This window comes from Gopherus flavomarginatus, chromosome 8 (assembly GCF_025201925.1).
Source record: "Gopherus flavomarginatus isolate rGopFla2 chromosome 8, rGopFla2.mat.asm, whole genome shotgun sequence".
NCBI classification, from domain to species: domain Eukaryota; kingdom Metazoa; phylum Chordata; order Testudines; family Testudinidae; genus Gopherus; species Gopherus flavomarginatus.
This window is the reverse complement of record NC_066624.1, coordinates 56563991-56582239: the sequence shown is the minus strand read 5'-3', so window position 1 is coordinate 56582239 and position 18249 is coordinate 56563991. Positions and strand designations below refer to the sequence as shown.

General features: G+C 43.8%; 1 protein-coding gene across 1 annotated transcript in view; it reads left to right on the top strand.

Moving 5' to 3' along the window:
* Nucleotides 1-16688, top strand: part of LOC127057078 (DNA-directed RNA polymerases I and III subunit RPAC2-like) — a 28751-nt gene extending 12063 nt beyond the window's left edge. The window contains exons 2-5 of the mRNA XM_050965739.1: nt 13037-13134; nt 13978-14054; nt 15176-15258; nt 16501-16688. Of these exons, the coding sequence (XP_050821696.1) occupies nt 13037-13134; nt 13978-14054; nt 15176-15258; nt 16501-16548 (306 nt within the window). The 3' untranslated portion in view covers nt 16549-16688. The remainder of the gene's footprint in view (nt 1-13036; nt 13135-13977; nt 14055-15175; nt 15259-16500) is intronic.
* Nucleotides 16689-18249: the final 1561 nt, after the last annotated feature.

Sequence of the window (18249 nt, the reverse complement as noted above, 5' to 3'; positions counted from 1 at the left end):
GGACCTAACCAGATCAGCCACACCATCACTGGTTCATTCACCTGCACATCCACCAATGTAATATACGCCATCATATGCCAGCAATGCCCCTCTGCTATGTACATCGGCCAAACTGGACAGTCTCTACGAAAAAGGATAAATGGACACAAATCAGACATTAGGAATGGCAATATACAAAAACCTGTAGGAGAGCACTTCAACCTCCCTGGCCACACTATAGCAGACCTTAAGGTGGCCATCCTGCAGCAAAAAAACTTCAGGACCAGACTTCAAAGAGAAACTGCTGAGCTTCAGTTCATCTGCAAATTTGACACCATCAGCTCAGGATTGAACAAAGACTGTGAATGGCTTGCCAATTACAGAACCAGTTTCTCCTCTCTTGGTTTTCACACCTCAACTGCTAGAACAGGGCCTCATCCTCCCTGATTGAACTGACCTCGTTATCTCTAGCTTGCTTGCTAGCACACATATATATACCTGCCCCTGGATATTTCCATTACATGCATCTGAGGAAGTGGGTATTCACCCACGAAAGCTCATGCTCCAAAACGTCTGTTAGTCTATAAGGTGCCACAGGATTCTTTGCTGCTTTTACATGACTAAATCGTAGCCTTATGACATCCAAATCCACATGTGCAGGTGTTTGGGCATAGAGGGCCCAATCCTGTGACATATTGTGCCTTAAGGGCATGCCACACTGTGCAGGATCAGGCCCCTAGAGACATGACACAGTATCCTGATATAGTCTGTTCGGACTCCTGCCAATGTGCCAATAACTAAAAGCTCCAACAGGACCGGTTTGGAATTGAGATTGTCTCCAAAACCAAGAGTATCTAAATAATCTGCCAGCCATCAGAGCGCTGCTGAGCCTCTGGCCTCTCTCTGGGCTAAATATAGCTGCTGCAGAGCCTGATTTCACCAGTCAATCCCCAGCCGACCTCGGAACTGCTGCGGGGTCTCAAGGTTAAGTGTGGAGCCAGAGCTATACAAAGCCCTCATCTCCTCACATCCTGCCCACGGTCAGCTCCTCAAATGCTCCAGAAGGTTCACAACTCCATTCACTTCTTGTCACATAGCAACACCCTCAGCAGTTACATTCACCTTTCCACAGGCACAGACACTGCAAGGAATTTGCTCAGAGTTTTAGAACAGGGACAGTGATTTCAGAGAATGAGATGGGTTATCAAGATCTGCTAGAGAATTCCAAGACTGGCTCCAGAAAGCCCCTGTAGATTACATTCGGCACAATAATTATATTAACATTATAATTCTTTGTATTTCTACAGCTCCTTTCATGTTAGGATCTCAAAGTACTTTAATAAATTAAGCCTCACAACCCTTTGGTGGAGTAGGTTAATATCATCCCCAATTCTACACATGGGGAAAATGAGTGTAGAGAGAGAGGTTAAGGAATAGGTCCTTCCCCCACGGTGGTCACTGGCAAAACTTCCATGGGAATAAGAAGACAAGAAATGAGGAACTTTCCCTATGCCACTTGGTGAGGTGGTGGCATTGCTGAGAACAAAACTCAAGTGAACTGACTCCCAGTCCCCTCTCACATGCATTAGGCCCAGATCCTTCCTGTTTGTTCCCAGAGCCCGTTGTTATTTTGCTAGTCCGGAAGGAAGTATTTACTGATATTATTAGTGTCTATTGATGCTCAGAAGCACCTTTCCATAGCTCCAGGCTCCGTGGGTAGCCATTAAAATGCATCAAACTAAAGGAGAAAATCCCCCTTGCCTGCCTTCTCCTCTCTCAGAGCATAAGAGCCCATTTAAACTGCCCTTCGTGACCCTACCCCTGGAAATAACCATCTCTTTCATCAGCCTGTCGTGCACAGCCCCCAACCTGCTCTTTCCTGAGAAGTTGAAGGAAACCAACGAGGGGCCTGACAGGCAGAAGAAGGGCTTAGATAGCCCAACTGAGATCAGCGCCCCAGTGTTGTGGGCACAGAGTGAGTCCCTGCCCCAAAGAGCTCACAATGGGGTGGGAGGGAAAAGCAACATATCATCAATAGGGAGCTGTGGCCCAGAGGATTAAATGATTTGCCCAACGTCAGACAGGAAGTCTGCAGCAAAGCTTGGCACTGAACCCAGAATTCCAGATGTAGTGCCTTAGCCACAGAATTACCAAGATGTTCTCCCTGCCTGAGACCTTTCAGCTAAGACCAGGTATCGAGAGCTGATCTAAATGCTGGACAAACAGGATTTTAAAATGGAACTGCTGTTTTTTTTTAACTCCTAATGCTGACTTGATCTCCGTGATAGACATGGAGTCCTAGCTATAAACCCAAGGGGTGGTGGAGGCAGTGTGTCCTAGTGAATAGAGCACTGAACTGGGACCTGGGAGACACAGTTCTGCCACTGGCTCACTCTGATTCCTTAGACAAGACATGTCACTGCCCCGTGCCTCAGTTTCCCCATATATAATGGCAATAACGATACTGAATTGCTTTGTAAAACCATGAGATCTGCTAATGGAAGCACTAGATAACACCACAACCTAGCTCTGATTATTGGAGTGAAATCCTGATCCTATTGAAGTCATTGGTGAAATTCACATTCATTTCAATAGGGTAGGATTTCACCTAGAGCAGTGGTTCTCAACCTTTCCAGACTACTGTACCCCTTTCAGGAGTCTGATATGTCTTGTGTACCCTCGAGTTTCACTTCACTTAAAAACTCATAGTTAGGGGGCTTATTCCTTCACCCTTCCACTTCCCTGGTCCTTTTTGCATGAACAGAGAGCAACAATACCCGAAGTCCAAAGGCGCAAACAATGTATACAGACATAAGGGTTTTCCAGCTGTGACTATTGATAAGTGAGTTCTTTCCAGACAGGATGCTATCAAACTAAGTTTCCTTTTACATCTTCTAGGCTCTTCCCTTTCTCTGGAGGTGATAGGAATATCAGGACAGGATTGTATTCCTAATAGCCCAGTAGCACCTTATTTCAATGTGACTAGTTTGGAATGTGAGGATGTGGCCATAGACTTCCCAGCTTATGGCTGTCTAACTACATCTCAGCTGACGGCCTTAGCCTGTCACAGTAAGAGAAGGCCAGTACACAGACAGTGATTTTGATTCTTTTATACCTCTATAACTAGCTAAGTGATAAGAATACACCTAAATTCTTGAAGTATAGGCCTTTGCAGACAGGCCTGAATATCTATATCCTAACACTCCCCCCCCCCCCTTTTTTTTTTCCTTTTGGGATTCTCCTGGCCAGGTATCCCTGGAAAAGCATAGGACATATGGCGACACATTTCCTGATCCTGCCAGGCATCAAGGTGGAAGGTGTTGATATTTTATTTGTTTCACTGCCCCTTGTGTAGTATAGTGCCCTGCACTTTTTTTTGTACAGGCGTACCATGCCTATTTTAATTAGTGTTTCAGACTTCCCATTATAGTGGGCCCAAGAAGGTTGGGTTCGGGTTGTTCTGCACACTGCAGGGTGGGGTGGGCTTACTACATTACTTATAAGTTATTTTTATATGCAGTGTAACACAAGTACTGTTAACAATATACAATGCACAGCAACACCCAGTTTTGATCACTGCAGTATGGTCCCACGTCCGAGCCACAACCAAAACACTGCCTCTTTTCCTTTGACAGGGTTAAGATTTTAATGTGTCCAGTTGCTGGCAGTTGCAACAAGGTGCCTCTGCAAGTTTTACGTGCTTTTGTTTATATTATAAGTTTGCTGAATGTTTACAGAGAAATTGGTTATTGTTTAAACCAACTTAACCACTTGGTATGGAATTAGGCAGTATGCCCTGGTTTGATTATTTACAGCAATAAGATTTACAGATTTATTTGTGCACCAGAGTCCAGATAGCAGCGTGTAGATGTGTGTAATTTAGTTGGGGGCTGGTGTAATTGTGCCCCCAGTAATATGTACATTTTTAGCAAAACGTCTTATATATAGTACACCCAATTGTTTACCCCTTGCCATAGGCCATTGATTTTGCTTTTTTATAGTTACAGGAGAGGGGCACAGCCAAACATTTTGTTTGATTTACACCCATTTTTTACACCGGATTTTTAGTGAGCTGCTCTTTTTTTTTTTTTTTTTAATTCGTTTCATAGGGCTCGTGGGGCTGCCTTAGTTGCTGTTTTATTTCCAGGCACCATGGTAGCTATTGCACTGGTGCTGGCCTTTTAGTTGAGCATTTTGCATTTTTACACACATTTTTTTTTTTTAGGTTAGCCTTTTGAAGCCACCCCCAACCCACGTTATGCTAGCAACAAGACAAACACTACAGATAACAACACAAAACATAGATTCATGGTATTTTGGGTTATTTTTTTGCTGGCGCCAGCATGCTTGTAGAGTGTTTGAAAAACAAAAGAAACAATTTCCACCCCCCTAGTGGGAACAGATTGTTGCTTAATAATAATACCAATTTTTTTTACACATTTTTTTGCTAATTGCAGGAAAAACAGAAGAATTACCTCCACGCTGTTTTGGTTTTGTTTTTGTTTTATAGTTAGGCTAGTGAATTACCCCACTTACTGTTCGTTCATGAAACCTATGAGGTGGTGTGCCTTAGTTTCCCCTTTTGTACAACAGACCAGGTTTGCAATAGTTGTTTTGCTGTACCAAGCTTTACGTTTATTTTTAGGTAATAGCGGAGAGACAGCTTTAGATCTCTCTCTCTCTCTCTCTCACACACACACTCTCTCTCTCTCTCTCTCTCTCTCAGGGTTAACCTGTTTCCCTTACTTTTAGGTTTGACTTGTTTTTTTACCTTCCTTCAGTAGCTTGTTTGCTGACCAGATTATTATTTTTAGGTTTTTTGTACTGCAAAGGGCAGTTGTTTTTTTTTCATTAGCTAGGTAATTTGCATTTACACAGATGCTTTTTTGGCTTGCCTTTGGATTTAAAGCTATTAGCAGCTCAGAGACTGTTTTAAAAGGGACACATTTTACTTTCACCAGAGTTGTGATTACTTTTTACTTTTATTTTTTGCTTTAAAACACTGCTTTAAAGATTTGAAAAAGAAAGCACAATTTACTATGGCTTCTTTTGGAGCTCTAACAGGATTTTAATTAAGTACCATGTTTTGTTTGCATTTATTTTACCCCTTTTTAAATATACACTGCACATGTTTTGGGAAATAGTTTAACCTTTATTATATTAGCCATATTAATTTTACACAAGATGTGACTGCCTTTCCCATGCCCAGAGTTTTTATGCACTTTCAAAGTGACAGTTGGATCCCCCAGAGCCACCCCAAGGCTTAGTGTTCCCATTATTGCTTTCCTTTTTTTTTTTTTTGTGCACACACAAAATTTTATTCTGTCTAACATTCCTTGCACTGTGATTACTTTTTTTACACAACTGTACCCCGATTACACTTTTATTTTGTACAACCAGAGATAGCCAGGAGCAGTTAAGTTTCAGTAGAAACCCCTGACATTTCTTTAGTGATTTTGATTACATTACCCAATAGTTAAATAATTTTGATTAGATTAATTTTATGCCTGCTGGCTGCAGCAGTTTTCTATATACCATTGTTGTGGGAAAAGGGCCCATTTTTTTTTAAATAGCTGTAAAGGCTTTTGGGGACAGAAGCATAGTGGTGGTAGTAGCCACTTTACCTGACGCCCTGTATAATTTAATTACCAAGCTTTTATGCAATGTGACTGCGCAGAGTTGCACATACAGTTACATTTTATATAACTGGGTTTTATTATGAAACCAAAAGCTTTTTTTTTGTAACACCACAACTGTTACCTTTAACATATTTACAACTGTTACCTGTACCATTTTTACAACTTTTAAATGTTTACTTTTTTTAAACCCTGTATTATTAATTTTTGCAAAAGGTATTTGTAACTTTTAACTTACTTTTTTAAATTACTTGCTTTTACATTTAGCTTTTTAAGGTAGTGCACTTTGTTTTTAACAACTTAGCCACCAAATACAATTATTGTCACACAGCTGCCTTAACCTGTGCTGTCTTTAACCTGAGACTGTTTAAAAAGGCAGTAAAACATTTGTCTTCATGGTTGCCCATGGATTTTTTTTTCCAAAAATTTTAGTGGAATACAGCAGACCTGTTATACTTTGTCCAAAACAAAACAAAACCAAACAAAACCAAACCAAAAACATGTTTCATAAGTATTTAAAGTACCCTCCATTAAAACTTTAGAAAAACAAAGGTGTGGAAAGGCAGGGGAAGAGGACAGGGAAGAGGTGGAAAGAAACCAATTAAGCCTGTTAGGTCAGTTTAAAGAACAGGCTACCAGCAGCAAATTAAGTAAACTGAGAAAAAGAAGGAGGAAAGGATATAGTTAGTTTTGAACCAAGAGTAGGCACCCCAGCTTGAAACAGCAGGGAACCCTTGCCCCCAGGTTCTCATCTTGCCTCTGGAAGAGGAGTGCCGGTTGTTACCTGCTCCTGCAAACTCCACCATTTTTTAGTTTGAAACCTTTTTTTTTTTTTTCCCCACTCCCCCAGGACCAAGTCCCAGCTCCTGTCTCTAAAGGTGGTCTGTTAACTCTGCTTCTTACTCTAAACCCTGTTGTGCCAAATCATCTTTAACACCCTAATTAATTTACAACACTTCCGCAGCCCTTGCTGAAACAGCACCAAACTTGAAAGATTACTGGCAGCTTCCCATAATGCTGCCCTTACTTCAAACCTGTCACAAGTGGACTGAAGTGCCTCCTTTCCCTGGAAGGCATCCAGTCCCCATGGGCAGGGACCTTCTTCCACTACCCATATACCAAAGGAGGGTGGGCTCCTCAGCCACTCCCCATTCCTCTGGGTCCCCTAACACTTCCTCCATTTCCTTTTTAATCTCATCCGAGGCTGATCCCTGCACCTGGTATGGGCCTGGTTCTTCCTTATCCATTTATCCAAAAAATCCTTTACGCTGGCTTGCCAGAACCCGCAACTACCATCACCAGAGTTCACTATACCCCCTCCAAGCAGCTGCGCGGACTGTTGGGGAAGGGGACTTACAGGCTGCCACTCACCTATCCGATGCGATGCATCCGAGTCACTGGCACCAAGATGTTAGGGGGCTTATTCCTTCACCCTCTTACTTCCCTGGTCCTTCTCGCATGAACAGAGAGAAACAATACCCGAAGTTCAAAGGCGCAAACAATTCAATGTTTATTGGGGTGAACTTCCAGCAAGCATGATTCCAGTTTCCTTCCTTAGTGTCCCTCTTCCCAGTTCTGACACCACAGAGCTTTGCCTGTGTCCCTGCTCCTGTTCCCATCCCCTGTTCCCATTTCCCCCTTTAGCAAAACATGATCCCAATTCCTCCATTCCCAGTCCCGGTTCCCATTCCCCCTCCCCCCCTTACTTCCTGATTGACTGCAGACTATATAGTAAAACCTGCGTTTTGCTTAACTATTCCGCAACCAATCATTTTACTGAAATTTAACTAACCAATCCTAACATATTGTAATATGGTTATTTAACCAATGATATTTCACCACCTTCATTGGTTTACATCCAATAAAATTAATTATACAGCAGACAGAAACAATTACAGAACCAGACAGAGACCATGCAAATAAACATACAAAACAATACAGAAATGAGTATTTTACAGCTACATTTATACAGACATAAGGGTTTTCCAGCTGTGTCTATTAATAAGTGAGTTCTTGCCAGACAGGATGCTATTAAACTAAGTTTTCTTTTACATCTTCTAGGCTCTACCCTTCCTCTGGAGGTAGTAGAAATATCAAAACAAAATTGTATTCCTAATAGCCCAATAGCACCTGTCAAGTATAATTTCCAATTCTGGACCTTAGCGTCCAAAATATGGGTACTAGCATGAATTCCCCTAAGCTTAATTACCAGCTTAGATCTGATAGGCTGCCACCAATCAGGACTTAGAGTAGAGCGCCTGATAGACTCTGGTCTCCCCGAAAAACCTTCCCTGGGGGGTCCCAAGACCCAAATTCCTTGAGTCTCACAACAAAGGGAAATAAACCATTCCCCTCCCTCTCCCTTCTTTCTCCCAGCTCCTTCCCGCCCTGGGAACACTAGGAGATCACCTGATTCAACTTCTTGAATCACCACACTGAGAGGAGTGTTACCTTCCCCCTCCCCCAGAGGCCCTACAGTTTTAAGCTGTGTGAATCTAACACAAAGAGAAAATTTATCCTTCCCTTCTTCCCACCAATTCCCTTGAACCTTAACTAGGAGAAAAAAATTAACAGGGCTTACAAGCAAAACTTTTAATAAAAAAGAAAAAAAAAAAAGTAAAAGGTTTATCTCTGCACTTTAGATAGTAAACAGTTACAGAGTCTTTCAACTTATAAACAATAGAAAGAAACTTTCTCCAGCAGAAACACAATTTAAGCTACTTCCAGCAAGTACACATATGCAAATAAGAAAACAAATTAAAAGACTATTTTCTTACTCACAATTCTGAATAGATAAGAGACTGTAGCAGGGAGATTGGCAGAAACCTGGTTGCACCTCTAGTCCCGTCCAGGACCCAGAGAGAACAAAGCCAAACCCAAAACCCACAAACAAAGGCTTCCCTCCACGAGATTTGAAAGTATCTTGTCTCCTGATTGGTCCTCTGGTCAGGTGTTTGCAGGTCACTGTTTATTAACCCTTTATAGGTGAAAGAGACATTAACCCTTAGCTATGTGTTTATAACAGCACCTTATTTCAATGTAACTAGTTTAAAATGTAAAAATGTAACCATATACTTCTCAGCTTATGGCTGCCTAACTACATCTTAGCTAAAGGCCTTAGCCAGTCACAGTAAAAAAAGGCCATTACACAAACAGTAATTTTAATTCTTTTATACCTCTATAACTAGCTAAGTAATACAAATACACCTGAATTCTTGAAGTATAGGCCTTTGCAAACAGGCCTAAATATCTATATCCTAACACTCATCATCATCATCACCACCATAACCACGTTGGTCGTTGGTGCACTATCATTGATGAGCAATCAGCCAATTTGTCTCTACCCCTGTGTGTCAGTGCTTGACTCTCCACAATGTCCATTCCTGTCCACTCTTTTATGTTGTCAATCCGTCTCTTCTTCTGTCTACCTCTTCTTCTCTTCCCCTGTACTGTCCCCTGGAAGATGATCTTGGATAGGCCAGTGGTCTTGTTACATGGCCATACCATTTCAGCTTGTGCTTCTTCATGGTCGTCAGCAGGTCTTCATATGACCCAGTGCATTGGGTGATGATGTTGCAGACCTCTTCATTAGTGATGTGGTCGAAGTAGGAAATGCCCAGGATTTTACGGAAGCATCTTATCTCTACTACCTGTATATTCTGTTCAAGTTCTGCCATAAGGGTCCATGTCTCGCACGCATATAGAAGAATGGAGATGACCAGTGCATGCAGCAGTTTCAGTTTGAATTCCAGGGAGATGTTCTTATTCCTCCAAATTGGCTTTAGCTTTGCCTCTGGTGCTGCTGGTTGCACAGGTCTTGCCCAAATTTCTGCCTTGGATCCTTCATCAGTGATGATTGCCTCCAAATACTTGAACTGTTTTACTGTCTCCAGCTCTAGTCCACTGGCAGTGATATGTGAGCTGATCCCACCACATTTGTTTGTCATCAGCTTAGACTACCCAGATTCAACAGAGGAGGATGACTTTCCAATACTTCGTGAAGAAGTGGAGACATCTGTGAAATCACTCAAGAATGGAAAGGCTATGGGTATTGACAACATCCCAGCGGAATTGATGAAATTCGGAGGAGAAATTAATAGATGTACTCACCAAGAGCTGCAGGAAGATCTGGCAGGCCGGTGAGTGGCCCTCCACATGGACACAGTCACTCTGCCAAAGAAAGGCAACCTGCAACTGTGTCAAAATTATCAGACCATAAGTTTAATTAGCCATCCCAGCAAAGTGATGTTGAAAGTCATATTAAACAGATTGAAGCCACAAGCCGAGAATATCATCGCTGAAGAACAGGCTCGCTTTCATGCTGGAAGAAGTACCACTGAACAGATTTTCAACCTTCATGTTCTATGTGAGAAGTACTTACAACACCAGCAGAACATCTACTACGTCTTTGTTGACTTCAAGAAGGTATTTGACAGAGTGTGGCACGAAGCTCTCTGGGCAACTATGAAGAAGTACAATGTTGGTTTTAAGTTTATTTTTACCATTAAACAACTGTATGCCAAGGCCAGCAGTGGAGTTCTCATCAATGGCACAAAAGGAGAGTGGTTTCCCACCAAGGCTGCCTTCTTTCGCTCACAGTGTTCAACATCTGCTTGGCGTGCATAATGACTGATGCCCTAGAAGATCAGATATGCACAGTCAGCATTGGGGGGGGGGGGGGCAAACAATCTGAAATCTTCAGGTTGCTGATGATGTTGATGGCCTGACAGGCAGCGAAGATGAACTTGCCAACCTTGTGAAATGACTGGATGAAGCCTTCGCAAAATATGGCATGGAAATCAGTGCAGAGAAAACCAAGCTGATGACTTAAAAATTACCTGCTTACAAAATTAGACATAAAAATACAAGTGTCACAGCACACTTACTGAAAAACTGCTGACTTTCTTATTTATACCATATAAATATAAAATAATCGGAATATAAATATTGCACTTACATTTCAGTATATAGTATATAGAGCAGTATAAACAAATCATTGTCTGTATGAAATTTCAGTGTGTACTGACTTTGCTAGTGCTTTTTATGTAGCCTGTTGTAAAAGTTAAAAGTCCGGTAAGCGTCGCAGCAGGGCCCGGGGCTAAGGCAGGCTCCCTGACTCTGCATGGTCCCAGAAGTGGCCACCAGCTCTCCCGCTATCATAGCTACTGTTGCTCATTGTTGATGGGAGAGGTCTCTCCCATCAACAATGTGGTTACATGAGCGCTCTGACACCGGTACGGCTGTATTGGTGCAGCTGTGCTGCTGTATGCTTGTAAGTGTAGACTTGGCCTGACTCCTCACAACAAACTTTCTCCTTTAGGAAGCTTTTCCTGCTGTCTCACCTCATTGCTTGTTTCTTTTTATTTCACCCCATTATTCCTAGATATTCTCCTTTTTCTCCCCACAATGGATCCTAGCTGGTATCCCTACGACTCCTCCAGCAGCAATAGATGCTGGGACTATTTCCCCCCCTCTCTTGAGTGGAAAAAAAAGCAGAGTCTTGTTACACTCTAGGTGCCAGTTTTCACAGACTCAGACAGTTATTTAATCTTTTTAATACTGAATGTGGGAATGTGCTAATAAAGTTTGTGGATGACAGAAAGCTGGGAGGTATTGCTAATACAGAGAGGGACCGGGATATCCTACAGGAAGATCTGGATGACCTTATAAACTGGAATAATAGTAATAGGATGAAATTTAATAGTGAAAAATGCAAGGTCATGCTTTTAGGGATTAATAACAAGAATTTTTGTTATAAACTGGGGACGCATCACTTGGAAGTAACAGAGGAGGAGAAGGACCTTGGAGTGTTGGTTGATAACAGGATGACTATGAGCCGCCAATGTAATATGGCTGTGAAAAAAGCTAATGTGGTCTTAGGATGCATCAGATGAGGTATTTCCAGTAGAGATAAGGAGATGTTAGTACCATTATACAAGGCACTGGAGAGACCTCATCTGGAATACTGTGTGCAGTTCTGATCTCCCATGTTTAAGAAGGATGAATTCAAACTGGAACAGGTACAGAGAAGGGCTTCTAGGATGATCTGAGGAATGGAAAACCTGGGGGGAAAAAATGAAAGGAGACTCAAAGAGCTTGGCTTGTTTAGCCTAACCAAAAGGAGGCTGAGGGGAGATATGATTTCTCTCTATAAATATATCAGAGGGATAAATACCAGGGAGGGAGAGGAATTATTTAAGCTCAGTACCAATGTGGATACAAGAACAAATGGATATAAACTGGCCATCAGGAAGTTTAGACTTGAAATTAGACAAAGGTTTCTAACCATCAGAGGAGTGAAGTTCTGGAACAGCCTTCCAAGGGGAGCAATGGAGGCAAAAGACATATCTGGCTTCAAGACTAAGCTTGATACATTTATGGAAGGGATATGATAGGATAACCTAATTTTGGCAATTAATTGATCTTTGACTATGAACAGTAAATATGCCCAATGGCCTGTAATGGGACACTAGACAGGGTGGGATCTGAGTTACTATAGAGAATTCTTTGCTGGGTGTCTGGCTGGTGAGTCTTGCCCACATGCTCAGGGTTTAGCTGATCGCCATATTTGGGATTGGGAAGGAATTTTCCTCTAGGGCAGATTGGCAGAGGCCCTGGTGGGTTTTTGCCTTCCTCTGTAGCGTGGGACACGGGTCACTTGCTGAAGGATTCTCTGCACCTTGAGGTCTTTAAACCACAACTTGAGGACTTCAATAACTCCTCGTTACAGGAGTGGGTGGATGAGATTCTGTAGCCTGTGTTATGCAGGAGGTCAGACTAGAAGATCGTAATGGTCCCTTCTGACCTTAAAGTTTATGAGTCTATTGTTGGGTTTGGAATGTGACTCCTGGTGAATGAGATCCAAGAACGGCTTGATATTAAAGGTCGTTGAGGGTGGGATCTTGTACTCATGCTCCCAAAATTCCCTTTGAAGGCTGGGACTTTTGGGTGTGCAAGGAATGGAAGGATCAAAACCTAGGATAACACTAACCCTTTGACCATGCATATAATACTAATTCCTAGCTTTTCTATCGTGCAGTATATCTAGCCTTCATCTATCTGGCAGTCTAGAAACCCCTGGGTTCTAAGAGGAAGGCTCTGGCTTTATATTTTTTTCCCCTCCAGGTTTGTGTGGTGGGCCCATACTCCAGCTGTGGCGTTTCTCCAAAAACAAGCTCGTGGCAAATCTCAACCACTGTTTGCTAACACAATGATGAACATAGAAGAACAATGATGAACTTAGTTGTCCAGGTCTATGCTTACAGTTATACCATAGGGGGTGACCCTGTTGCTGACACCAGTTATCAGAAGTGAGTCATTTTTCTAGTGTAGGCCTGTCCTTAGTTACTTCAGAAGGAGTTTAAATCATCTGGAGATATAACCATATTCTTGTGCTCCTCTTGCTTTCCTGTCTCTGGCAGGTCCAGGCAGATGGGACGGATGGAAACTGTGTCACATTTGTGTTACATGATGAGGACCACACACTTGGCAACTCCCTCCGTTACATGATCATGAAAAAGTAAGTGAAGTCCCTGTGATAACTGGTACCACTTCAGGGCCATGTTTGCTGTCCCTAGACTTCTGATCTAGCACCTCTGGCACTGCTGAAGCTGGATGAATATTGCAAATCTCCCTACTTGGGTTCTTTAAACAAATGCACTTTGACTGCATCTCTGCCCCTTTGGAAACAAGTTTACTGTCAGGCCTGGGAGTGGAAACAGCCAGTGTTCAAGTGAGTATTAGAGAATCTTATTTTGAATGTGCAAACACAAATATTCGCACTGGGAGCCTGATTCGTATGCTCATGCAGTCAAAAGAATAGTATCTCATGACCTACATGACCCTATCCAGTAATCAGTATTTAGGAGGAACTTCTTGTCATGAGTTCCTGCTCTAGAAGTATTAAGGAAGGGGGGGTTTGCATTTGATAATTTCAAAGGACAAATTGTGATAGTCTTGTAAGCTGCTCGTGATCAATCACTATCAGCAAACCAGTGTTGTAACCTTTAGGCCATGCTTTCTTTCAGCTGCTAAAGCCAGGGCAACCACTCAACTGGTCTTAAGTTTGGGTCTGGGCAGTCGTGAAATCCATCCACAGCATAGAAAAGGCAGAGGGTGTTTATCTATTCCATACCCCACCAACTTTAGGATCCAGCCCACCCCACAGAAGCACACCTTTTCCTCTGCACGCCTGTCTCAGGGAGCTGTGGGTGATGGCAAGTGATTGCTTTTGAAACACGTGGGACCAAGATGCAGTGCAGGTCTGCTTGCTTCAGAGGCTTCCTAAACATGAGTGTCTCTGCAGTTGGCTTGCTGCTGATTCTGAGAGCCCACTTGTACTTCCTGCTTCTGTCTCCTGTAGCCCTGAAGTGGAGTTCTGTGGTTACAGCATCACCCACCCATCTGAAAGCAAAATCAACTTTCGGATCCAAACCAGAGGTAGGAATGCAGCTGGGCTTCCCTGGACAGCTGTCCCTTGCCATGTCAGGCCCTGAAACCATGGATCTGCCCGCCTGTGAAGTCTTTCCCCCTCCCTCTGCATGTCGTTGATTCCAGCATTCTACAGAGCAGTTGCAGTCACCATCCATGGTCAGTGCAGCTTGTGTAGCAAAGATAGAGCTGGTCTCTGTCATCCCCCACTGCAGAGCCCAGACGTGGCCTCTGTAGTAATCAGCAAGCCTGGGGAGTTGTGGTCCCAAAGCCTCACTCAGCGTTGGGCATCCCACCTGGTATCACCCCTAGTTAGCTCCTGGGTGCCTCCTCCAAGTTAAATCTTCACACAAAGCTTGTTACGTTACACACTAAACAGCAGATCCAGTCTGTTACACAGCTCGATGGGCAGATATTGCTAATTCCTGGGGTGAATAGCACTGCAAGTGCTCTATGTAGCAGGGTGCCCTCTGGGTGCTGTACTCTGTGTTCCCCTCATACTATCCTGATGTCCATGCCAAAGGGCAGCCTGCAGGATTTGCCTGGGACTGTATCTGCCATTGCAAGAGCAAGGCTGCTGCGGCTCCATTTCCATACCTACCTCACAATTCTCCCTCTGAATAGTTTGTAAAACCCAGCCAGAGCCCCAGAACCCCTAACTTGGTTCCCAGCTCACAGGTCCCCTCTCCTGTGGCCTTGAGTGTTGGTTGCGTAGAAGAGCAGAGCCACTGGAAATGGCCAAGTTGTGCTAGATGGCTTTTTAATTTTTTGAAGAAGTTAGCAGTACTGCAAAGTGCTGGATTGCTGGCCCCAGAGAGCGGAGCCCTATGTCTGTCCACAGCACAAACTGCAGGGCAAGCTTCCCCTACGTTGTCCCCTGCCAAAGGGCTTCAGCCTGGACTTGGGGCTCTGAGACACCAGTTCAAGCCTCCATGGTCCATTCAGTCCTTGTATGATCTTCTCAGACTGCTGATGGGAGTGGGAGGGAGCATGACATGGATGCTGGCCTAAGATCCTTACCTTATCACAGGGGCCGCCAAAGAGGTGTATGATAGTTGGGTTAGGAGGGGAAGGGCCCCATGTCCAATACTGGAGCCGCACTTTCTGTGAATGCTTCTTCTTTTCTGAAGGGGGGATCCTGGCCGTTGAGCCATTCCGGAGAGGACTAACAGAACTGGTGGACGTCTGCCAGCACGTGCTCAGCAAGTTTGAGGTGAGGTCACGGCTTCATGGTAGAATGACTCTGGGCTCCTTCTCTCTGTGGTCTGTGAAGGAGAGAAATAGCTGGCTGCATTGTCTGACTGACAGAGGCACTAACATGTCCATGGCCGCAGATGTTATCTAACTGATCCCCTCCTCGCTCCTCTTGCAAGATCTGCACATATTTGGAGGCAGCCAGTTGTAGTAGTTAGAGAAGTGAAATTGGGAGTCAGCAGACTTGGGCTCTCTGACCAACTCTGACACTGGATCACTATGTGACCTTGGGGAAGTCACTTCACCTCTTTGTGACTCAGTTTCCCCATCTCTAAAATGACACTTCACCTACTTTTGAAAGGGGGGTTTTGAGAAGCAAGCAGTGTTTGTGGAGTGCTTTGGGATCCTCAGATGGAAGTTGCTGTACAAGTCAAATGCAAAATATTGCTATTTCACCCTGTTCATTACATTTTACTGCAGTGTAAGTGAAGCTCAGAGAATGCACAAATCTGCATTCCACATCCAAGAGGTTTCCCCATCATCTTGGAAGAAGTGTTTTTTCTACCATACTGGGGGGATAGGATTTGGAAAGCCACCTGAGGCTCAGTAATCCTGCTTGTGGCAGAGAGCAGCTAGCGCATCACAGAGACAATTTGGTGTGATAGAGACGTAAGAATGCCAATGTGAAGGGTGGCTTGAGTGTAAGCGGAACCTGGATGCAGCAGGGCTACGAGGATAAGTTTAGGATCAGCCAGCAATAAGATGGTGCAATAATCTGCTCCCCCCAACCCTAACGGATGTGGACATATGCTCTTTGAAGGAAGGGCTGGATGCAGTGGCAGCAACCTCAGGGGGGGCAAAAATGAGCCCTAAATTTGTTCTCTTTCAAACATGCTGCTGTAATCCGTAAAACATCTGTGTCAATAGGCAGGCTGATCTTGGGGCTACTCCTGGAGGCGCTGCCTCACCTCCCTTACAGTGAACCAAGACTGATCAAAAATTAAAATGCAACCATTTCTCAGAGTACCTAAAGCTCATCGGTTTCCTTCCCCACCCTTCAGTCCTCCTAGACCCTCCAGCCTTTTCAAACAGGAGCCTCAGCCACATTAAAATGTCGCTCTTTTCTTGTCTTACTCTGCCGGGAAAGTATGTTCAGAACCAGAGAGCCTCTCAAAGCTCCTCAGGTGTGGGCTTGGGCCTGGCTGTGTTTTAATTCATCAAACATACAGCATTGACATTGGTCATTTGGTCTCATTTGCAGGCAAGCGTAAAGGAATACAAGGCCCAAAGAGAGGCGGAAATGGACTAGCCCTGCAGCTGCTGGAGTACGGAGTGGACATGTGTATATTGTTCATGTATGTTTAATGCCCCTGTTGAAAGAGGTTTTATTTTTTTATGACAAATCTGAAGCAAATTGTATAATTTCTCTAATAAATGCTGTGAGGTTCAGTCCTGCTTGCATTTCACTCCATTCAGACCTGCCACAGATCCAGAAAAAGAAAGGGGTTTCTTGAAATTTTCTCAGGTCAGCAGTCCCCACTACACTTCCATTCTCACCCTTAGAAATCTCCACAGCCTCAAATTCACTTCAGGATCTGAGTCTGCAGACATCCTCCAGATCAAAGCACCTCCAACCCTATGCAGTGTTTGAAATCTGATGCTAAGTTTTCAGCTTTCATCCATTTTCTCTAAACTTCTTTAATTTCCACACTTCTTCCACTTTTTGGGTGCCTTGATGACTTCCACTTAACCCTTTACCCACCCCTTGGGAAAAACCGACTATGATTCTGTGGTGTTGGAAGGGTAACTGCAAAGACCAGAGTAATAAGAGCATTAAGATTTCATCAGTCCAATGAATGTGCAGTTCCCATCCTGCTTGTGTCTGTTTGTGCCTTTCTTGTGAGCATGTGTGTATTTTTAAAAAGCATCAGTTCACAGAGCAAAGGGGGAGTAGTGTCCATTTCCCTTGATTGAGCTCTTGGTGCACAAGGAAATCCACCATCAGCAGTTGTGGGTTTATCATGAGCCCATTTGTTTAATTATCAAACGGGCACTCTGGTCATTCATTACAACAGAGAACATATCATTAGGCTTTACTTGGGGCATGGCTTATCCCGAGCAGCATAAATTACGTGTAATGTACAGGGAGAACAGATGTGATTTCTTTACAATAAATCAATTCAGTTTGGATCCCAAATTAATAACAGGATCCATATGGAGACTGAACTATTTACCAGTCTGTCCGCCTGACTCCGATCTCCTTTTTCATTGTTTGAAATCCTCATTTTCACCTATGGTAAAGGTGAGAAAAATCAAGATCCATGTATGTTAAAACAGAAGAGTCTGATCCTTCTTTTACCCACCAAGAGCCTGCCTTCCAATCTCTGTGTCATCCTCCAGGAGAGTTAATGTCCTTTCCCCTAAAGGCAGTGTGGCATAGGGGAGAGCACACTGGACTGTAACTCGGCAGACCTGGGTTCTATCCTGCCACTTTCTTGCTGGGTGACCTTGACCAAGTCCTTTCCCCTCTCTGTGCCTCAGTTTACCTAACTGTAAAATGGGGATGATAATGCCGACGTCCTTTGGAAAGTGCTTTGAGATCTACCAGTGGATAAGAGCTAGATAAGAACATAACATGTACACAGCCATACTGGGTCAGACTAATGGTCCATTTGCCCTATCTTCTGACAGAGGCCATTGCCAGGCCCTTCAGAGAGAATGAAGAGAACAGGGCAATTGTCAAGTGATCCCTGCCCTTTGATCTACTTCTGGCAGGCCGAGGTTTAGGGACAACCAGAGCATGGGGTTGTGTCCCTGCCCATCTGTCATGGATTTGCAGGCTCAGTGCTCTGGAACGGCTCTGAATGAAGTTCAGTGGACCCGCTTGTAGTGCAACAACGCTTCAGGCCACACACTCACTAGGGCAAGCCTCCTTGGATCTGACCTTGGAGCATTTAGCAGCCCTGTTCACATTGTGAGCTCCCTGCAGTGAGTCCACCTGAATAGGACA